Source organism: Oncorhynchus mykiss, chromosome 24 (assembly GCF_057628025.1).
Source record: "Oncorhynchus mykiss isolate SJ-2025 chromosome 24, ASM5762802v1, whole genome shotgun sequence".
NCBI classification, from domain to species: Eukaryota; Metazoa; Chordata; class Actinopteri; order Salmoniformes; family Salmonidae; genus Oncorhynchus; species Oncorhynchus mykiss.
The window spans coordinates 15,782,046-15,805,480 of record NC_143045.1 but is presented as its reverse complement, the minus strand read 5'-3'; the positions used below and the strand labels follow the sequence as shown (position 1 = coordinate 15,805,480).

The 23,435-nt window shown below is 44.2% G+C and overlaps 1 protein-coding gene across 4 annotated transcripts in view; it reads left to right on the top strand.

Annotated features, from left to right (window-relative positions):
• Positions 1-23,435, top strand: part of LOC110503833 (tripartite motif-containing protein 2) — a 43,053-nt gene that overhangs the window by 16,817 nt on the left and 2,801 nt on the right. For 2 of the 4 annotated variants that reach the window (XM_036961307.2, XM_090218445.1), the window contains 12 exons: positions 6,669-6,846; positions 12,665-12,905; positions 13,760-13,911; positions 14,787-14,967; positions 15,760-15,930; positions 17,281-17,577; positions 17,772-18,036; positions 20,500-20,603; positions 21,894-22,061; positions 22,264-22,432; positions 22,662-22,721; positions 22,929-22,999. In XM_036961307.2, coding sequence (XP_036817202.1) covers positions 6,701-6,846; positions 12,665-12,905; positions 13,760-13,911; positions 14,787-14,967; positions 15,760-15,930; positions 17,281-17,577; positions 17,772-18,036; positions 20,500-20,603; positions 21,894-22,061; positions 22,264-22,432; positions 22,662-22,721; positions 22,929-22,999 — 2,025 coding nt within the window. In that variant the 5' untranslated portion in view covers positions 6,669-6,700. Of the gene's footprint in view, positions 1-6,668; positions 6,847-12,664; positions 12,993-13,759; positions 13,912-14,786; positions 14,968-15,759; positions 15,931-17,280; positions 17,578-17,771; positions 18,037-20,499; positions 20,604-21,893; positions 22,062-22,263; positions 22,433-22,661; positions 22,722-22,928; positions 23,000-23,435 lie in introns of all 4 variants that reach the window. The other 2 variants (XM_090218443.1, XM_090218444.1) reach the window with 1 other exon arrangement.

Sequence of the window (23,435 nt, the reverse complement as noted above, 5' to 3'; positions counted from 1 at the left end):
TATTTAGACTTATGGATGCCACCCGTTAGATAAAATACGGAACGGTTCCGTATTTCACTGAAAGAATAAACATCTTGTTTTCGAGATGATAGTTTCCGGATTCGACCATATTAATGACCAAAGGCTCGTATTTCTGTGTGTTATTATGTTATAATTAAGTCTATGATTTGATAGAGCAGTCTGACTGAGCGATGGTAGGCAGCAGCAGGCTCATAAGCATTCATTAAAACAGCACTTTCATGCGTTTTGCCAGCAGCTCTTCGCAATGCTTCAAGCATTGAGCTGTTTATGACTTCAAGCCTATCAACTCCCGAGATTAGGCTGGTGTAACCGATGTGAAATGGTTAGCTAGTTAGCGGGGTGCTCGCTAATAGCGTTTCAAACGTCACTCGCTCTGAGGAGTAGTTGTTCCCCTTGCTCTGCATGGGTAACGCTGCTTCGAGGGTGGCTGTTGTCGATGTGTTCCTGGTTCGAGACCAGGTAGAGGCGAGGAGAGGGACAGAAGCTATACTGTTACACTGGCAATAATAAAGTACCTATAAGAACATCCAATAGTCAAAGGTATATTAAATACAAATGGTATAGAGAGATAGTCCTATAATTCCTATAATAACTACAACCTAAAACTTCTTACCTGGGAATATTGAAGACTCATGTTAAAAGGAACCACCAGCTTTCATATGTTCTCATGTTCTGAGCAAGGAACTTAAACGTAAGCTTTCTTACATGGCACATATTGCACTTTTACATTATTTTCCAACACTTTGTTTTTGCATTATTTAAACCAAATTGTTCATGTTTCATTATTTATTTGAGGCTAACTTGATTTTATTGATGTATTATATTACGTTAAAATAAGTGTTCATTCAGTATTGTTGTAATTGTCATTATTACAAATAAATAAATAAAATATGCCGATGTAATCGGTATCGGCTTTTTTGGTCCTCCAATAATCGGTATCGGCTTTTTTGGTCCTCCAATAATCTGTATTGGCGTTGAAAAATCATAATCGGTCGACCTCTAGTCAAGGTTATGGAAGGTTTTGCAGCTAGTGGGTTGATGTGGGGCTTGGGGTGGGAGTGTGGCTAGTGGGGAACACTGGGCTGTAGCACTGGGCTGATATGTGGGCTGATATGTGTTACAGTAGTACTGTAGCACTGGGTCTAATGAAGCTGTAGGGCTGTGGGTGGTAGTAGCAGTGTGGTGTAGCACTGGGCTGATAGTAGCAAGCCTTCCTCTTTTCTCTCTGCAGCATCTAAAATAAGGCCTGTCTGTATCAGGGCCTCAGAGTGGCACGTGGCTGGTGTCACAATGATCTGCTCCAGGCCATGCTGTGGCTCAGGCTCTGCTCTGTCCTGCTCCTGAGAATACAGCTTGGCTGCCTGAATACAGACAGGCCTATAGCCTGGCTATAGCCTGGCTCAGTGGCTCTCAGCATTATAATAATAACTCTATGGGCTGGCTCTCAGAAGACAAAGACCATACAGCATCTAACAAGTAGCCAACCAAAAACATGTTATATATAGGCTAATATGGGGTATCTACAGATTGTGAGAAAAATAGCTGCTTGATTAGTGAATGGGCATTGACCATGTTAGAGCAGTATATCGATGTACAAGTCACTAATAGTTACCACTTCATGGCAGTATGTTGGTGATGTCAAATCAAATTGTATTAGTCACATGCGCCGAATGCAACAGGTGTAGACCTTACAGTGAAATGCTTACTTACAAGCCCCTAACCAACAATGCAGTTTAAAAAAAATATGGATAAGAATAAGAAATAAAAGTAACAAGTAGTTAAAGAGCAGGAGTAAAATAAACATAGTGAGACTATATACAGGGGGGTACAGAGTCAATGTGCGGTTAGTTGGGGTAATATGTACATGTAGGTAGAGTTATTAAAGTGACTATGCATAGATGATAACAACAGAGAGTAGCAGCGGTGTAAATGAGGGGGACAATGCAAATAGTCTGGGTAGCTATTTGATTAGATGTTCAGCAGTCTTATGGCTTGGCGGTAGAAGCTGTTTAGAAGGTTCTTGGACCTAGGCTTGGTGCTCCGGTACTGCTTGCCGTGTGGTAGCAGAGAGAACAGTCTATGACTAGGGTGGCTGGAGTCTTTTTTTTAGGGCCTTCCTCTGACACCGCATGGTATAGAGGTCCTGGATGGCAGGAAGCTTGGCCCCAGTGATGTACTGGGCCGTTCGCACTACCCTCTGTAGTGTCTTGCGGTCGGAGGCCTAGCAGTTGCCATACCAGTCAGGATGATCTCGATGATGCAGCTGTAGAACCTTTTGATGATCTGAGGACCCATGCCGAATCTTTTCAGTCTCTTGAGGGGGAATAGGTTTTGTCATGGCCTCTTCACGACTGTCTTTGTGCTTGGACCATTCTAGTTTGTTGGTGATGTAGACACCAAGGAACTTGATGCTCTCAACTTGCTCCACTACAGCCCCGTCGATGAGAATGGGGGCGTGCTCGGTCCTCCTTTTCCTGTAGTCCACAATCATCTCCTTAGTCTTGGTTACGTTGAGGGATTTTTTGTTGTCCTGGCACCACACAGCCAGGTCTTTGACCTCCTCCCTATAGGCTGTCTCGTTGTTGTCAGTGATCAGGCCTACCACTGTTGTGTCATCGGCGAACTTAATGATGGTGCTGGAGTCGTGCCTGGCTGTGCAGTCATGAGGAAACAGGAAGTACAGGAGGGGACTGAGCACGCACCCCTGAGGGGCCCCTGTGTTGAGGATCAGTGTGGCGGATGTGTTGTTACCTACCCTTACCACCTGTGGGCGGCCCGTCAGGAAATCCAGATGCAGGGGGAGGTGTTTAGTCCCAGGGTCCTTAGCTTATTGATGAGCTTTGAGGGCACTAGGGTGTTGAACGCTGAGTTGTAGTCAATGAATAGCATTCTCACATAGGTGTTTGTTTTGCCTTGGTGGCAAATGGCAGTGTGGAATGCAATAGAGATTGCATCATCTCTGGATCTGTTGGGGCGGAATGCAAATTGGAGTGGGTCTAGGGTTTCTAGGATAATGGTGTTGATGTGAGCCATGACCAGCCTTTCAAAGCACTTCATGGCTACAGACGTGAGTGCTACGGGTCAGTAGTCATTTAGGCAGGTTACCTTAGTGTTCTTGGGCACAGGCACTATGGTGATCTGCTTAAAACATGTTGGTATTACAGACTTGGACAGGGAGAGGTGGAAAATGTCAGTGAAGACACTTGCCAGTTGGTCAGCACATGCTCACAGTACACGTCCTGTTAATCCGTCTGGGCCCTGCGGCCTTGCGAATGTTGACCTGTTTAAAGGTCTTATTCACATCGGCTGTGTGATCACACAGTCTTCCGGAACAGCTGGTGCTCTCATGCATGTTTCAGTGTTATTTGCCTCGAAGCGAGCATAGAAGTTGTTTAGCTCGTCTGGTAGGCTCGTGTCACTGGGCAGCTCTCGGCTGTGCTTTCCTTTTTGTAGTCGGTAATGGTTTGCATGCCCTGACACATTCGAAAAGCGTCAGAGCCGGTGTAGTACGATTCGATCTTAGTCCTGTATTAACGCTTTGCCTGTTTGATGGTTCTTCGGAGGGCATAGCCAGATTTATTATACGCGTCCGGGTTAGTGTCCCGCTCCTTGAAACGGCAGCTCTAGTCTTTAGCTCAGTGCGGATGTTGCCTGTAATCCGTGGCTTCTGGTTGGGGTATGTACATACGGTCACTGTGGGGACGACGTCATCGATGCACTTATTGATGAAGCCAATGACTGATGTGGTGTTCTCCTCAGTGCCATCGGAGGAATCTCGGAACATATTCCAGTCTGTGCTAGCAAAACAGTACTATAGCTGAGCATCTGCTTCATTTGACAACTTTTTTATTGATCTAGTCACTGGTGCTTCCTGCTTAAATTGTCGCTTGTAAGCAGGAATCAGGAGGATAGAATTATGGTCAGATATGCCAAATGGAGGGCGAGGTAGAGCTTTGTATGCTTCTCTGTGTGTGGAGTAAAGGTGGTTGAGTTTTTTTCCTGATGCTAATAGAAATTTGGTAAAATGGATTTCAGTTTCCCTGCATTAAAGTCCCCGGCTACTAGGAGTACCACCTCTGGGTGAGCGTTTTCTTGTTTGCTTATGGCGGAATACAGCTCATTCAATGCTATCTTAGTGCCAGCCTCAGTCTGTGGTGGTAGGTCACTGGGCAGCTACAAAAAATACAGATAAACTCTCTAGGTAGATAGTGTGGTCTACAGCTTATCATGAGATACTCTACCTCAGGCGAGCAAAAGCTTGAGACTTCCTTAGATATCGTGCACCAGCTGTTATTTACAAAAATACATAGTCCGCCACCACTTGTCTTACAAGACGCCGCTGTTGTATCCTGCCGGTACAGAGTATAATCAGCCAGCTGTATGTTGATAGTGTCATCGTTCAGCCACGACTCCGTGAAGCATACGATATTACAGTTTTGGATGTCCCGTTGGTAGTTTAATCTTCCTCGTAGGTCATCGATTTTATTCTCCAAAGATTGCACGTTTGCTAGCAGAATGGAAGGAAGTGGGGCTTTATTCGATCGCCTACGAATTATTGGAAGAATTCTGGCCCCTTTTTCTCCGCCCCCTCTTCATCTGGGCCTGTTCCCGAGAAAGAAGCATATCATTCGCACCGGGCTCGTCAGACTCTTTAAAGGAAAAAAAGGTTTCTGTCAGTCCGTGGTGAGTAATAACAGTCCTGATGTCCAGAAATTATTTTTGGTCACAAGAGACTGTAGCGGCAACATTATGTACAAAATAAGTTACAAACGAGGCAAATAAACTGGAAGAAAAAAAACCACAATCGGTTGGGGACTCGTAGAATGTCAGTCTTCTTCCCCAGCCCCATTTTACATGATGTAGGGGTTAATCTGTGTTCTATATGACAGATGTACAGCATGTCATCATCATGGCATCTCTACCCTGTTAGTCTGTGTTCATATAGACAGTACAGCATGGCATCTCTACACTGTTAATCTGGAGTTGACCCACTGATACAAATCATTGTAATGCCAGCTCTGGCTGGCCTGCAAAAACCACTGATTTGTCATTTTACTGTACTCTAAAAATGTAATATAGAAATAAGAGAAACAAATACAAAACATTAAGTTAATAGGTAGTGTCCGAAATGGCACCATATAAGGGATTAGGGTACCATTTTGGACTCAGACTTGTTCTCTAGTTACCTCTGTGACACACACCTCTGAGTTTCAGTGAAATGGTTCATTTCCTCACACTGGGGGATGAATGTATGACTGCTGCTGGTGGTGTGCATAATTAGATCGTCTTTGAGCTGAGCCCTGTGGCCCTGTGGCCCTGCAGTCGTAATCACATGGATCCAATTGTCTCCCCAGTCATTAAGTCATGAAGCAGTTCAGTAATATTACCTTAGTTATTACCTTAGTCCCCCTGGGGGAGCTGGAGTCTGTTGGTGGAGAGGAAGACAAAGAGACTGCCTGGAAGAGGGATAACTGGGCCCAAAATGTGTCTTCTCCAGCAGGTGGCGTTTTTTCATTTTTTTCCACTCACCAAGTGAGGAGTGTATAAATGTGTTATTTAAAAAATAAATGAACCTTTATGTAACTAGGCAAGTCAGTTAAGAACAAATTCTTATCTGCAATGACAACCTACCGGGGAACAGTGGGTTAACTGCCTTGTTCAGGGGCAGAACGACAGATTTTTTACCTTGCCAGCTTGGGGATTCGATTTAGCAACCTTACGGTTACAGGTGCAGCGCTCTAACCACTAGGCTACCTGCCGCCCCAATGAGATGGTGTCAAAAATATTGAATGGCCTATTTGCTACTTGTGGCTTAATTGATCGAATAGAAGTTTCGTAATGATTAGTTTGTTATGAGTGTACGAATATAAGTAGGACGCGTGATATTTTGTGCAACCTTGACAAAAAAATATGAGGTGTTATATCGGAATTGTGCCTAGTCGTCACTAGTTACCATAGCCACAAAGTCATAAACCCCACCTAATTTCTACAATTGATCCTCTTAAAATGTGATTTTAAACCCAACCACACTGCTAACCTTATGCCTAATCCTACCCTTAAATTAAAACCAAAAATAATATTTTTCAGAGACAATTTTGACTTTGTGGCTGTGGTAACTAGTGGAAACAGTTGTGACCACTTCCTTCCATTTTTTTAATTAATTTATTTTCATTGTTAGATAGGCCGCTAGTTTAGCTGGTCCATATAAGGGATCATCTGTGTTTTATAGGATAGGGCTGGATCAACTAGGAGAACACCCTTTACTTTGTCTCCTGATGATGATGCCATTGTTTCTGGACATCAAGTAATTCTTCTATACAATGACATGACGCCCTCTTCCTGCTGTGAAGCCATGAACTGGTAGTGATCCTGTTCTCCCTTCCTATGGTCAGGTGGGGCCTCCTCTTTCTCTGTAGTTGTATTCTGATTCTCTATTAATTCACTCTCCGTCATGGATGTAAAGGGAATTAACTTGTGTAAGAAAAATGGTGTCATGTCCCTCTAGCCAATGCTTTCACCAATCCAATGCCTTGACAATCTATGAAGAAAATTAAGCAAGGATACACTCCTTGGAAAAGAGTCTGAATTCTTAATGCAGTTTGTGTGTCAGTGTTCTCACCCGCTCATCTCGCTTTCTCTCTCTCCAGGTGAAGAGGTGCTTGTGCTCCCTCTCCTGTGAATGTCTGTTGCCATGGCGAAGCGTGAGACGGGCAGCACCAGCCCAGTGGTCCGGCAGATAGACAAACAGTTCCTGGTCTGCAGCATCTGTCTGGACCACTACCACAACCCTAAAGTCCTGCCCTGCCTACACACCTTCTGTGAGAAGTAAGTCTCTACCATACACCCACAACTAACCACTACCACAACCCTAAAGTCCTGCCCTGCCTACACACCTTCTGTGAGAATTAAGTCTCTACCATACACCCTACACCAGGGATCATCCACCAAAATCAGCCGTGGGCCGATTTGTCCTTGAGCGGATGGTCAGGGGGCCGGAACATAATTACAAATAACTGCAAATTGACCAGAAGAAGCCCAAAGAGATATAATATTTGACTAAAACATAATCATTTCAAACTGTGCTTACATGTGTATATGATCACATGTATCTCTATTATGTGTAGGAATACTTTGGAACAGATTTCCAAAATTAAAATCACTTGGAGCTCATTTGCTGGTGTTTTTACAGTCTTATGTCTAACAATAAAAAATAAAATAATACATTTATTTATTTATTTTGCTCAGAAAACTTGGGGTGACCAAATAAAATCACCGCCAGTTGGGGAACCCTGGCCTATACCATAACCCTAAAAAATCTTTGTCGATCATATATAGACACATCCAATTTGTTTTAACCAAATCAACTATATTCACTGAGCTTGTGCTTTAAGCACACAGTTTGATTAAATAATTAAGACACACAAATGACTAGAGGGAGTCCAACCAGCAGTTGATTTGATTGCGCTGTGCTTGGTTCAGACTGGCTGCGTGCACTGTGTTAAAAAATAGAGACAGTGACTGTGTGACTAGCACCCGTTGTGTGTCTCTCCTCCCTGCTGCAGCGACCACCACAGTGTATATAGCACTGTCCGTGTTGCTGAAGCTGCAACATAATTACAGCCAATTATAACTGAAAAGTTACGTTACTGAAATCCCGCATTTGTTTAGGAAAAACATCCCCTGTTCCCTCAACCCTCGCTCTCTTTATGTGACACATGTATGCACCCCATGCATGTGACCAATAAGGCCTGACCTATAGCATATCATAATCACATCAATGAATTGGTTATAACAAACTGGGAGCACCGTTACAGTAGAATGGATGCAGAGGACGTGACAAATAAACTCGAAACAGGGTTATGTTTAGGCTACTGGTTGCTCATGAGGTAAAGGGGAAGTCAGATGTGTGGAATACATTTGACTAGTTATGTCATTTTTTAAAATTGAACCTTTATTTAACTAGGCAAGTCCGTTAAAACTACTTCGGGCTCGGTGTCCCGTCCACGGGACGGTTGAGCTAACGTAGGCTAATTCGACTAGCATGAGTTTGTAAGTAATAAGAACATTTCCCAGGACATAGACATGTCTGATATTGGCAGAAAGCTTAAATTCTTGTTAATCTAACTGCACTGTCCAATTTACAGTAGCTATTACAGTGAACTATATGAACTATATTAAGTCAGGATTCCTATTTGACTCAGCCATGCCTCCTAGCCCATCCCACCCCTTCTAATGCAACTATCCCCGATGCTTCTCCCCCTTTTCCCCCTGCCACGCTACAAAGTTTCTCCCTGCAGGCAGTAACTGAGTCCGAGGTGCTAAAGGAGCTCCTTAAACTTGACAATAAAAACCATCTGGGTCAGATGGTTTATACCATTTCTTCTTTAAGGTTGCTGCCCCTATAATCGCCAAGTCTGTCTCTCCTCTCTGGGGAGGTTCCCATTGCTTGGAAGGCAGCCACGGTTCGTCCTTTATTTAAAGGGGGAGATCAAGCTGATCCTAACTGTTATAGGCCTATTTCTATTTTGCCCTGTTTATCAAAAGTGTTGATAAAACTTGTCAATAATCAACTGACTGTCTTTCTTGATGTCTATAGTATTCTCTCGGGTATGCAATTTGGTTTCCACTCAGGTTATGGATGTGTCACTGCAACCTTAAAGGTCCTCAATGATGTCACCGTTGCCCTTGATTCTAAGCAATATTATGTTACTATTTCTATTGACATTCCATTCTTGTGGGCAGGCTAAGGAGTATTTTTGCCTCTGTGGGGTCTTGGGGCTGGTTTGCTAACTAGCTCTCTCAAAGAGTGCAGTGTATAAAGTCAGAAAATCTGCTGTCTCAGCCACTGCCTGTCACCAAGGGAGTACCCCAAGGCTTGATCCTAGGCCCCACGCACTTCTCAATTTACATTAACAACATAGATCAGGCAGTAGGAAGCTCTCTCATCCATTAATAGGCAGATGATACAGTCCTATACTCAGCTGGCCCCTCCCCGGATTTTGTGTTAAATGCTCTACATCAAAGCTTTCTTAGTGTCCAACAAGCTTTCTCTACCCTTAACCTTGTTCTGAACCCCTCCAAAACAAAGGTAATGTGGTCTGGTAAGAAGAATGCCCCTCCTCCCACAGGTGTGATTACTACTTCTGATGGTTTAGAGCTTGAGGTAGTCACCTCATACAAGTACTTTGGAGTGTGGCTAGACATTGCACCGTCCTTTTCTCAGCACATATCAAAGCTGCAGGCTAAAGTTTAAAATCTAGACTTGGTTTCCTCTATGGTAATCGCTCCTGTTTCACCCCAGCTGCCAAACTAACCCTGATTCAGATGACCATCCTACCCATGCTAGATAACTCAGACATAATTTATAGATCGGCGGATAAGGGCGCTCTCGAGGGGCTATATGTTCTTTACCATTCGGCCATCAGATTTGCCACCAACGCTCTTTATAGGACACATCACTGCACTCTATACTCATCTGTAAACTGGTCATCTCTGTATACCCGTCGCAAGACCCACTGGTTGATGGTTATTTATAAAACCCTCTTAGGCCTCACTCACCCCTATCTGAGATATCTACTGATAGTGCTGCTTTGGAACAATGTTAGCAACACTAAGTACATAATAAGTGTACCAGAGACTTTGTTGTAATGTTTTTTTTATTATGACTTTTTATTAAGACTATTATAGCCAAGACTAAAAACAGTCACATTCATTCGTGAATGCAATTTCCAAAATGGAACAGTTTATTTATTGTTTGAGCTAATTATTCAAGGCTCGCTTTAAATTATTTTAAAACTAAAATGCTTGATTGCATTTCAAATCATGAATGACTCTTATGTTATGTGATGACCATGAATGAATAATTGATTGATATAGTAGCCTGTATAGACCTATATTTCAATACTTAAGTAAGTTACTGTGTTAATACTAAATTAGAAGGCTGCTATACTAAGCCTACTAATGATAATGACATTACTTATTATAATGATGGTCATAATAATGATAGTAATAATAACATTAAGAAGGAGATTTATTAAAACAGCCAAATTTGTGAAATCGTATACTTGACATGCCTTTGCGTGGGGCTTGGCGCTCACGGAATCAGTAGCTCAATTAACTCAAACAGGCAACAGAAGCAGGATCTGTCTTATTTCTGGAGATATATATGGATGATTTATAAAACCAGGCACATTTAACTGTTAGGCTATTAATTATAGACCTAATTATGTTGGTGTTTCCTCTCTCCTCACTTTTCTTAGACAATAAGGCAAGGGCTGTTTTCTCATCTCCTCATTCTGCTGCTGCCTCCGCCACATTGTTCTCAACACCAAGAAAGAGCATTTGTTATAAAATAATATTATGCTTATTAGTGTTGCACTATTGTTCTTATGTAATATAACCATATACAATTACTGTAGCACATGTCATAGAGTGATAGACTAATCCACTCAGACAGGTGTCGTGTGTGTGTGTGTGTGTGTGTGTATGTACAGTGGGGCAAAAAAATATTTAGTCAGCCACCAATTGTGCAAGTTCTCCCACTTAAAAAGATGAGAGAGGCCTGTAATTTTCATCATAGGTACACTTCAACTATGATAGACTAAATGAGAAGAGAAGAAAAATGAGAAAAAATCCAGAAAATCACATTGTAGGATTTTTAATGAATTTATTTGCAAATTATGGTGGAAAATAAGTATTTGGTCAATAACAAAAGTTTATCTCAATACTTGTTATATACCCTTTGTTGGCAATGACAGAGGGCAAACGTTTTCTGTAAGTCTTCACAAGGTTTTCACACACTATTGCTGGTATTTTGGCCCATTCCTCCATGCAGATCTCCTCTAGAGCAGTGATGTTTTGGGGCTGTTGCTGGGCAACACGGACTTTCAACTCCCTCCAAAGATTTTCTATGGGGTTGAGATCTGGAGACTGGCTAGGCCACTCCAGGACCTTGAAATGCTTCTTGCGAAGCCACTCCTTCGTTGCCCGGGCGGTGTGTTTGGGATCATTGTCATGCTGAAAGACCCAGCCGCGTTTCATCTTCAATGCCCTTGCTGATGGTAGGCTTTGTTACTTTGGTCCCAGCTCTCTGCAGGTCATTCACTAGGTCCCCCCGTGTGGTTCTGGGATTTTTGCTCACCGTTCTTGTGATCATTTTGACCCCACGGGGTGAGATCTTGCGTGGAGCCCCAGATCGAGGGAGATTATCAGTGGTCTTGTATGTCTTCCATTTCCTAATAATTGCTCCCACAGTTGATTTCTTCAAACCAAGCTGCTTACCTATTGCAGATGCAGTCTTCCCAGCCTGGTGCAGGTCTACAATTTTGTTTCTGGTGTCCTTTGAAAGCTCTTTGGTCTTGGCCATAGTGGAGTTTGAAGTGTGACTGTTTGAGGTTGTGGACAGGTGTCTTTTATACTGATAACAAGTTCAAACAGGTGCCATTAATACAGATAATGAGTGGAGGACAGAGGAGCCTCTTAAAGAAGAAGTTACAGGTCTGTGAGAGCCAGAAATCTTGCTTGTTTGTAGGTGACCAAATACTTATTTTTCCACCATAATTTGCAAATAAATTCATAAAAAATCCTACAATGTGATTTTCTGGATTTGTTTTTCTCATTTTGTCTGTCATAGTTGAAGTGTACCTATGATGAAAATTACAGGCCTCTCATCTTTTTAAGTGGGAGAACTTGCACAATTGGTGTCTGACTAAATACTTTTTTGCCCCACTGTATATATGTATATGTGTGTGTGTGTGTGTGTATATGTATGTATATATATATGTATATATATATGTATATATATATGTATATATATATATATATATATATATATATATATATATATATATATATATGTATATATATGTATATGTATATATATGTATATGTATATATGTATATATATATGTATATGTATATGTATATATATATATATGTATATATATGTATATATATATATATGTATATATATATATGTATATATATATATGTATGTATATATACAGTATGTTACGCCATAAAGTCATGAGAGGGTCCTGGTACTGTATGCCAGGGATCTCCTAAGCAGCTTGGCTTCCCTGTGACTTAAAGTGACAGGCAGCCTCTCCAGGCCTGGTGGAGGAGGAGCAGGGTGCATTCTCCTGAGGGTGCCACAGTACTGCTGTTTCACCCATCTCACCAGATATTCACAGGGGGAAGACGGAAAGACGTGGAGAGACGGAGAGATGTGGAGGAAGAGAGGAAAGAGAAGGGAGAACAGAAGAGATGGCACAGTCCACAGTGATGTTGCCAGCTAGCAGCTCTTTCCATCCCTGCTACCCTCACTTGACAGGAATGCCCTCATTTGCCTGCGCGAGCTCTGCGCTCTCTGTATTGCCTGACACAGCTCGCTGACGTCTGCACTGTCCTCTGCCCTGTCTGTTCTGTTCACATCATCTTCAGGAAAGGCTACTGGCCTACTGAGCAGACATATTGCATGCACTGCCTGTAGTAGGCTGCACTGTTGTAGATCCTTGACTTGACCCTTTGTATTGGCGGCAATTGTTGAAAGGGTTGACATTTGTCTAAATGTAATGAGCCATAACCATCAACTTGACATGGTTTATAACAAGCCATCCCTGTTGTTCTCTCCTGTCTTTTCCAGATGCCTACAGAACTACATCCCCCCTCAGTCCCTGACACTATCGTGTCCCGTGTGTCGTCAGACGTCCATCCTGCCAGAGAAGGGCGTGGCCGCGCTACAGAACAACTTCTTCATAACCAACCTGATGGAGGTGCTGCAGAGGGACCCAGAGTGTTCTCCTCCAGAGGCCTGTAGTGTGCTGGAGTCAGTCAGTGCAGCTGCCGCCTGCCAGCCGCTCTCCTGCCCCAACCACGAGGGCAAGGTAGGCTTCTATTACCCCTCTACTGCCCCATCTACCCCTCTACTACCCCGCTGCCAGCCGCTCTCCTGCCCCAACCACGAGGGCAAGGTAGGCTTCTATTACCCCTCTACTGCCCCATCTACCCCTCTACTACCCCGCTGCTGCAACTCTCCTGCCCCAACAAAGCGGGAAAGGTAGGCTTCTATTACCCCTCTACTGCCCCATCTACCCCTCTACTACCCCGCTGCTGCAACTCTCCTGCCCCAACAAAGCGGGAAAGGTAGGCTTCTATTACCCCTCTACCCCTCTACTACCCCGCTGCTGCAACTCTCCTGCCCCAACAAAGCGGGAAAGGTAGGCTTCTATTACCCCTCTACTGCCCCATCTACCCCTCTACTACCCCGCTGCTGCAACTCTCCTGCCCCAACAAAGCGGGAAAGGTAGGCTTCTATTACCCCTCTACTGTCCCATCTACCCCTCTACTACCCCGCTGCTGCAACTCTCCTGCCCCAACAAAGCGGGAAAGGTAGGCTTCAGTCTGGCATCTAATTGATGATACATTGGTGTCAATGACTGATAGAGTGAACACAACTGATTTTTAGATCTGGGACGAGTAAGAGTACTGGTCTAGGATCTGTCCATATAATCTCATTCATTATGATCTAAAAGGCTAATCGGATCCTAGATCATCACTCCTACTTTGAGTCGCTTTGTGGATATGTACCATTGACTAGCTAAATCACATTTACAAGCCCCCAAACATTGAGAAAACATATCCATGTTTGACCTTGTCACTGTATGAACCTGCCTGGTCTATGGTGAGTCATCATGTGTTTTGAGTTGTGCTGTGTGTTGCTCCCCTGCGCCCCCTGTAGGTGATGGAGTTCTACTGCGAGTCGTGTGAGACTGCCATGTGTTTGGAGTGTACTGAGGGAGAGCACAGGGAACATGTGACTGTCCCTCTGAGAGATGTCTTGGAGCAACAGAAAGCAGCCCTGAAGACCCAGCTGGATGCCATACGCAACAGGTACTGGATGGTAAACCGGTCTATACTGCTCTGCCCGTAATGAGGGACGGTCTATACTGCTCTGTCTGTAATGAGGGACGGTCTATACTGCTCTGTCTGTAATGAGGGACAGTCTATACTGCTCTGCCCGTAATGAGGGATAGTCTATACTGCTCTGTCTGTAATGAGGGACAGTCTATACTGCTCTGTCTGTAATGAGGGACAGTCTATACTGCTCTGTCTGTAATGAGGGACGGTCTATACTGCTCTGCCCGTAATGAGGGACGGTCTATACTGCTCTGCCCGTAATGAGGGACGGTCTATACTGCTCTGTCTGTAATGAGGGACAGGCTATACTGCTCTGCCCGTAATGAGGGACAGGCTATACTGCTCTGCCCGTAATGAGGGACGGTCTATACTGCTCTGCCCGTAAGGGACAGTCTATACTGCTCTGTCTGTAATGAGGGACAGTCTATACTGCTCTGTCTGTAATGAGGGACAGTCTATACTGCTCTGTCTGTAATGAGGGACAGTCTATACTGCTCTGTCTGTAATGAGGGACAGTCTATACTGCTCTGTCTGTAATGAGGGACGGTCTATACTGCTCTGTCTGTAATGAGGGACGGTCTACACTACTCTGTCTGTATTGAGGGACGGTAATAGGATGGTTAAAGCCCTATTCTGAGTACATTGACCGTGTACACACTGGATAAGTCTTGGTAAGTGCAATGATAAATGACCGGAGTGCAGTTTTCCAGTCTCTGGTTTCAGCTTCTCATGAAGATCGATAGAAATTGCACACACATTTAGTCAGTTCCTCTGTTCATGCTCATTGGTTAGACTTGATTGGACTGTGTGAGGTAGTGACCGTATACTGTTTCCTCTTCCTGTCCCAGGCTGCCCCAGCTGAGGGCTGCTATAGAGCTGGTAGGGGAGATCTCCAAGCAGCTGACTGACAGGAAGAACGAGGCGGTGACAGAGATCAGCAGTACCTTTGAGGAGCTAGAGAGGGCGCTACACCTCAGGAAGACCACCCTCATCACTGACCTGGAGAACATCTGCTGCACCAAGCAGAAGGTACCTGAAACTGGATTAGATTTGCTGTCCCAAATGGCACCCTATATCCTATTCAGTGCACAATTTATGACCAGGGCCCATAAGGCTCTGGTCAAAAGTAGGGCACTATATAGGGAATAGGGGGACATTTGGGACACAGTGATGGTCTATGAAGAACTACCTGTGGATGACTATCTCTCTCTCGGTCTTACCTCCTTTTTCTCCCTCTTCACATTGTTTCTGACTACCTAACTACCATTCTCTCTCTCCTCTCCTCCCTGACTCTTACTATCCCTCACTCCTCCCGGTCTCCTCTCCTCCCTGTCTCTTACTATCCCTGTCTCCTCCTTACTCTTACTATCCCTCACTCCTCCTGGTCTCCTCTCCTCCCTGTCTCTTACTATCCCTGTCTCCTCCCTGACTCTTACTATCCCTCACTCCTCCCGGTCTCCTCTCCTCCCCGTCTCTTACTATCCCTGTCTCCTCCCTGTCTCTTACTATCCCTGTCTCCTCCCTGACTCCTCTTACTATGCCTCTCTCCTCCCGGTCTCCTCTCCTCCCTGACTCTTACTATCCCTGTCTCCTCCCTGTCTCTTACTATCCCTGTCTCCTCCCTGACTCTTACTATCCCTGTCTCCTCCCTGACTCTTACTATCCCTGTCTCCTCCCTGACTCTTACTATCCCTGTCTCCTCCCTGACTCTTACTATCCCTGTCTCCTCCCTGACTCTTATTATCCCTTTCTCCTCCCTCCAACTATTTCTCTCTCCTCTCCTCCCTCTCTTAACATCCCTCCTCTTCTCTCTGTCTGTAGGTGCTCCAGGCCCAACTCTCCTCTCTCCTGCAGGGTAAGGACAACATCCAGAGCTGCAGTAGTTTTACGGAGCAGGCTCTGAGCCATGGCAGTGCTACAGAGGTTCTGCTGGTCCAGAAACAGATGGGGGAGAGGGTCAGCGCCCTGGCCCGACACACCTACCCAGAACAGGTTGGTGGAGACGCTAGTTTCACATATATACGTATACAATGATGATAAAGGCTACGTTCCCAATGGGCCCTGGTCAAAAGTGCACTACAGTACATAGAGAATAGGTTGCCATTCGGGACAAAGCCATAAGGATGCTGATGGGTCCCCTCCAGGTGGTAAGAGTAGGCAACAACATGTCTGCCATGCTGATCCTTAACACTGGGACCCCTCAGGGGTGTGTACTTAGTCCCCTCCTGTATTCCCTGTTCACCCAAGACTGCATGGCCAAACACAACTCCAACACCATCATTAAGTTTGCTGATGACACAGCATTGGTAGGCCTTATCACCAACAACCATGAGACGGCCTATAGGGAGGAGATCAGAGACCTGGCAGTGTGGTGCCAGGACAAAAACCCCTCCCTCAATATGTGCAAGACAAAGGGGCTGATCGTGAACTACAGGAAAAGGAGGGCCGGACAGGCCCCCATTAACATCGACGAGGCTGTAGTGGAGCGGGACGATAGTTTCAAGTTCCTTGGTGTCCACATCACCAACGAACTATCATGGTCCAAACACACCAAGACAGTCGTGAAGAGGGCACGTCAAAACCTTTCCCCCTCAGGAGACTGAAAATATTTGGCATGGGTCCCCAGATCCTCAAAAGGTTCTACAGCTGCACCATCGAGAGCATCCTGACCAGTTGCATCACCTGGTACGGCAACTGCTCAACATCTGACCGTAAGGCGCTACAGAGGGTATTGCGAATGGCCCAGTACATCACTGGGGCCAAGCTTCCTGACATCCAGGGCCTATAATAGGCGGTGTCAGAGGAAAGCCCATAAAATTGTCAGAGACTACAGTCACCCAAGTTATAGACTGTTTTCTCTGCTACCGCACAGCAAGCGGTACCGGAGCGCCAAGTCTAGGACCAAAAGCCTCAACAGCTTTTACCCCCAAGCCATTAGACTGCTGAACAATTCATAAAATCGCCACAGGACAATTTACATTGACCCCCCCCCCCCCTCTCTTGTACACTGCTGCTACTCGCAGTTTGGTTGTTATCTATGCATAGTCACTTCGCCCCCACCTACATGTACAGATTACCTCAACTAGCCTGTACCCCCGCACACTGACTCTGTACCGATGCCCCCTGTATATAGCCTCATTATTGTTATTGTGTTACTTTTTATTAATACTTTTTATTTTAGCCTACTTGGTAAATATTATCTTCTTCTTGAACTGCACTGTTGGTTAAGGGCTTTTTAAGTAAATCATTTCACGGTAAAGTCTACACTTGTTGTATTCGGCGCATGTCGCAAATAAAGTTTGATTTGATCAACTTAACAAACCTACCCTTTCCCCCTCCCAGCCCCATGAGAATGGCCATCTTGACTGCCAGGTGGAGACAGAGGGTCTTCGTCGTTCTATCCAGAACCTGGGCGTGCTCATCACCACGGGAGCCATTGGCCACACCTCCGTCGCCACGGGAGAGGGACTACGCCACACACTGGTTGGCCAGCACACCAGCGTCACAGTGACGACCAAGGATAAGGACAGCGAGCTGGTAAAGACAGGCAACGCGGCGCTGCGGGCCGAGATTATGTCGGTGGACGGGGCGGTAACCACGGAGACGGAGGTGGTGGATAATAAGAATGGGACGTATGAGGTGAGGATAACTGTACTTCGTATATGACATCATAACTTGCAATATATGTGTTGTGTAATCTAATGTATGTAATCTATCCAATGTATGTATTGTCAAGTGTTTAATGTAGTGTTTACTTTGTATGCAGCTGTACTGTCTAAGCCTTTATTCCCCTGGAGGTGCCTGATAAGGGTCTGTTCCAAAATATTCTGCAGGTGGGCTATACCATGCGCTCTGAGGGGGAGTTCTCCTTCTCTCTCCTCCTATACGACCAGCCGGTCAGGGGCAGTCCGTTCCGTCTGCGTGCGGTCAAGCCCTCGGACGTTCTGCAATCTCCAGACGATGTGAAGAGGAGGGTGAAGAGTCCTAGTGGGACGGGGGGCCACATCAGACAGAAGGCTGTGAGGAGACCCTCCAGTATGTACAGCACCACCAAGAAGAAGGAGAACCCCATCGAGGATGAACTCATCTACAGAGTCGGTAGGTGCAGATCAGAGACATGTAATAGTAAATTAATATTAGTTTAACTATGTGGTACAGCTGCTTATATTTCCATTTTTAGTTATTTAGGTGGTTATCTTATCCTATGACTTTAAAGTGGATTTAACTATAGTAGCTAAAACAATCACAAGTCACGATTGCAAATTACAGGTAAAAACATTTTCAAAAACAGCTTTCTTTGCTACTGTCTTTGACAATCAGTTTAAAAGCCTGCATGGTACAAAACAGGCCATGGGGAAAAGGGAATACTCACACATTGGTTCAATGCTCCCATAGTTTTTTAAAGCAGTGTTACTGATGAAGACATTCATCAAGACACTCGTATCCAGAGGCAGTGCCTGCAACTGTAGTAGGTACAATAAGACTAAAGTAAGACAACCACATATAGTGATCAAGTTGGATAATAGTTATCTTAGTTTTCTCAGTGCAGGCTGCAGGGTACAGACAATGCTGTGGGAAAAGTAGGAAAATACAATTTGTTTCACTGCTCTCAGCAATCTTACCGATGAAGATCTTTTGAGTTCTCTCTGTGATAACTCGTGACTCTGCTATTTAGCCCTCGTTTCCATGGACACAGACTGTGTTCTTACTGGATGTGTGATGGTTTGACTCTGTGTTCTTACTGGATGTGTGATGGTTTTACTGTGTTCTAACTGGATGTGTGATGGTTTGACTCTGTTTTCTTACTGGATGTGTGATGGTTTGAGACTGTGTTCTAACTGGATGTGTGATGGTTTGACTCTGTTTTCTTACTGGATGTGTGATGGTTTGAGACTGTGTTCTTACTGGATGTGTGATGGTTTGACTCTGTGTTCTTACTGGATGTGTGATGGTTTGAGACTGTGTTCTAACTGGATGTGTGATGGTTTGACTCTGTTTTCTTACTGGATGTGTGATGGTTTGACTCTGTTCTAACTGGATGTGTGATGGTTTGACTCTGTGTTCTAACTGGATGTGTGATGGTTTGACTCTGTGTTCTTACTGGATGTGTGATGGTTTGAGACTGTGTTCTAACTGGATGTGTGATGGTTTGACTCTGTGTTCTAACTGGATGTGTGATGGTTTGACTCTGTGTTCTTACTGGATGTGTGATGGTTTGACTCTGTGTTCTAACTGGATGTGTGATGGTTTGAGACTGTGTTCTAACTGGATGTGTGATGGTTTGACTCTGTTTTCTTACTGGATGTGTGATGGTTTGACTCTGTTCTAACTGGATGTGTGATGGTTTGACTCTGTGTTCTTACTGGATGTGTGATGGTTTGACTCTGTGTTCTAACTGGATGTGTGATGGTTTGACTCTGTGTTCTAACTGGATGTGTGATGGTTTGACTTTGTTCTTACTGGATGTGTGATGGTTTGACCTTGTGTTCTTACTGGATGTGTGATGGTTTGACTCTGTGTTCTAACTGGATGTGTGATGGTTTGACTCTGTGTTCTAACTGGATGTGTGATGGTTTGACTGTGTTCTTACTGGATGTGTGATGGTTTGACTCTGTGTTCTTACTGGATGTGTGATGGTTTGACTCTGTGTTCTAACTGGATGTGTGATGGTTTGACTCTGTGTTCTTACTGGATGTGTGATGGTTTGACTGTGTTCTAACTGGATGTGTGATGGTTTGACTCTGTTTTCTTACTGGATGTGTGATGGTTTGAGACTGTGTTCTTACTGGATGTGTGATGGTTTGACTCTGTGTTCTTACTGGATGTGTGATGGTTTGAGACTGTGTTCTAACTGGATGTGTGATGGTTTGACTCTGTTTTCTTACTGGATGTGTGATGGTTTGACTCTGTTCTAACTGGATGTGTGATGGTTTGACTCTGTGTTCTAACTGGATGTGTGATGGTTTGACTCTGTGTTCTAACTGGATGTGTGATGGTTTGACTCTGTGTTCTTACTGGATGTGTGATGGTTTGACTCTGTGTTCTAACTGGATGTGTGATGGTTTGACTCTGTGTTCTTACTGGATGTGTGATGGTTTGACTCTGTTCTAACTGGATGTGTGATGGTTTGAGACTGTGTTCTAACTGGATGTGTGATGGTTTGACTCTGTTTTCTTACTGGATGTGTGATGGTTTGAGACTGTGTTCTTACTGGATGTGTGATGGTTTGACTCTGTGTTCTTACTGGATGTGTGATGGTTTGAGACTGTGTTCTAACTGGATGTGTGATGGTTTGACTGTGTTCTTACTGGATGTGTGATGGTTTGACTCTGTGTTCTTACTGGATGTGTGATGGTTTGACTCTGTGTTCTAACTGGATGTGTGATGGTTTGACTCTGTGTTCTAACTGGATGTGTGATGGTTTGACTCTGTGTTCTTACTGGATGTGTGATGGTTTGACTCTGTGTTCTTACTGGATGTGTGATGGTTTGACTCTGTGTTCTTACTGGATGTGTGATGGTTTGACTCTGTGTTCTAACTGGATGTGTGATGGTTTGACAGGAACTAGAGGGAGAGATAAAGCAGAGTTTACAAACCTCCAGGGAATCTCCACCTCCAGCAACGGACGTATCGTAGTGGCTGACAGCAACAACCAGTGTATACAGGTGAGACTACAGCCATACAACCAGTTGAGACTGACGTTTTGCGGGTACTATTTAATGAAGCTGCCAGTTGAGGACTTGCGAGGCATCCATTTCTCAAACTAGACACTCTAATGTACTTGTCCTCTTGCTCAGTTGTGCACCGGGGCCTCCCACTCTTTCTATTCTAGTTAGTTTGCTCTGTTCTGTGAATGTGTAGTACACAGCGTTGTACGAGATCTTCAGTTTCTTGGCAATTTCTCACATGGAATAGCCTTCATTTCTCAGAACAAGAATAGACTGACGAGTTTCAGAAGAAAGTTCTTTGTTTCTGGCCATTTTGAAATCAAACCCACATGCTGATGCTCCAGTTACTCAACTAGTCTAAAGGACAGTTTTATTGCTATTGTAAACTTGGATTAGCTAACACAACGTGCCATTGTAACACAGGAGTGATGTTTGCTGATAATGGGCCTCTGTATGCCTATGTAGATATTCCATAAAAAAGAAGCAGTTTCCAGCTACGATAGTCATTTACAACACTAACAATGTCTACACTGTAAAAATGTGCTTTTCTTTCAAAAACAAGAAAATTCCGAAGTGACCCCAAACTTTTGAACGGTAGCGTAAGTATCAAAAGTAAATGTAATTGCTAAAGTATCAAATGTAAAAGATAAGGTATAAATAATTTCAAATTCCTTATATTAAGTAAACCAGGGCACAATGTTTTTGTTATTTTAATTTACGGATGGCCAGGGGCACACCAACACTCAGACATCATTTACCAATGAAGCATTTGTGTTTTGTGAGTTTGCAAGATCAGAGGCAGTAGGGAAGGCCAGGGATGTTCTCTTGATTATCTTGTGTTAATTGGACCATTTTCCTGTCCTGCCTCAGCATTCAAAATGTAATGAGTACATTTGGGCATCAGGGAAAATGTATGTAAAAAGTAGTAAAAAGTAAATTATTTTCTTTGGGAATGTAGTAAATGTTGTAAAAAAATATAAATAATAAAGTAATGTACAGATTCCCCAAAAAACTACTTGAGTAGTACTTTAAAGTATTTTTACTTAAGTACTTTACACCACTGCATACAACCTGTGAGAGAAAGGTAACCATGTGTATAGTGACAGGGTGGGATGAGTGTACTACATTGCAAAGCAGAAAAGGTATTAGGTTAAGGCTATAGTTTCAATCATAGTATCACAGGTCAAGCACATATTTCAAGGCACATCTCACATTTCACCCTATTCCTTATTGTCCCTTAAGAAAAAGGGACAAAAAGGGACAATTGTTGTGGTATTTATTCTCCAGGTGTTCTCCAACGATGGGGCATTCAAGCTGAGGTTTGGGGTCAGGGGTCGGTCGCCGGGGCAACTGCAGCGCCCCACGGGGGTCACCGTGGATATGAACGGTGACATCATTGTGGCCGACTACGACAACCGCTGGGTCAGCATCTTCTCCTCCGACGGGAAGTTCAAGGTGAGAGGTCATGAGGATACTCTAGGAGACTGGTCTTGAGAAAGACCTCGAGCTGAAACGTCAACGTTAAACAGTCTACTATATGTTCTATACGTACCGGGTGCACTGAGCTTTCCCATAGCTGCCCCTTTTGATTTTCACGTCAGATAAGACTCATCACATCTTTCCCTCTGACCTTCCATTCTCTCTATCTCCCTGACAGAGTAAGATCGGGGCGGGTCGTCTGATGGGCCCTAAAGGAGTGGCGGTGGACAGGAACGGACACATCATCACCGTGGATAACAAGGCCTGCTGTGTGTTCATCTTCCAGGCCAATGGGAAGCTGGTCACTAAGTTTGGAGCCAGGGGGACATCAGACAGACAGTTCACAGGTAGGGGAGATACTCCTTGCATGATCTATCTATGGGTTTGCAGTTCTGGGACTTATTCCACTGATTGTCACTATTTTTGGAACAATTCCTGTTCTATTGTATTCTGCTTTTAACTCTTTGGTCAGTGTGATTCTCTTCCATTTCTATAACCCTCCAATGATATGGCTTCACTAGCTCCATGGAGAAACCTGTCACTCATTTCAATCACATTTTATTGTTTCATTTTTAGAAAAAAGTGGTACAAACATTTCACTGGAACCCAAGCTGAGTAAATCTGGCCCTGCGTTCAGTAAGTATTGATGTATGGTATAGCAGTCTCTTCATGATACAACTGCTCATTGCCATGTCTTACATTGGACATTGCTTGGTGTTTCCACAGTCCTGTTGTGTACAAAGTCCTAAAATAGTCTGGAACTTCCTCTACTGCACTGTTATGTTGATGACTCATCTTCTCTCCGCCTCCTCTCTCCCTCCCTTCCTCCCTCCCCTTCCCTAGGTCCCCACTTTGTGGCGATCAACAACAAAAATGAGATTGTGGTAACAGACTTCCACAACCATTCAGTGAAGGTACGTCTCACTATTTTCTCTTTCTCTCTCTCTGTGTTTGTGTGTGTGTTACTGTAGTCATATCAGGTAGGTTTAAAATGCCTTGACTTCAGGCCTTGAGCGTTCTGTGGTTGCAGCTTTGTGTCATTCCCTCACTGCCATCCTGTAGTTACTGTACATCACTGTGCCACAGGAAAATGTCCCACTTCCACTGTTGGGTATCTGATGTCAGTTTGAATAATTTCAAATGAACTTTGTTATGTTAACTGTTGGATGTGTGTGGTAGACTACCTCTGAACAGTGTAGGTTAGGGTTGTGGTTTAAGGTTGGGCTTGAGGTTAGAGTGAGGGTTGAACCTGGCTGTGGACATGAAGCTGGGGTTGAGGTTAGAGTTGAGCCTGGCTGTGGACATGAAGCTGGGGTTGAGGTTAGAGTTGAACCTGGCTGTGGACATGAA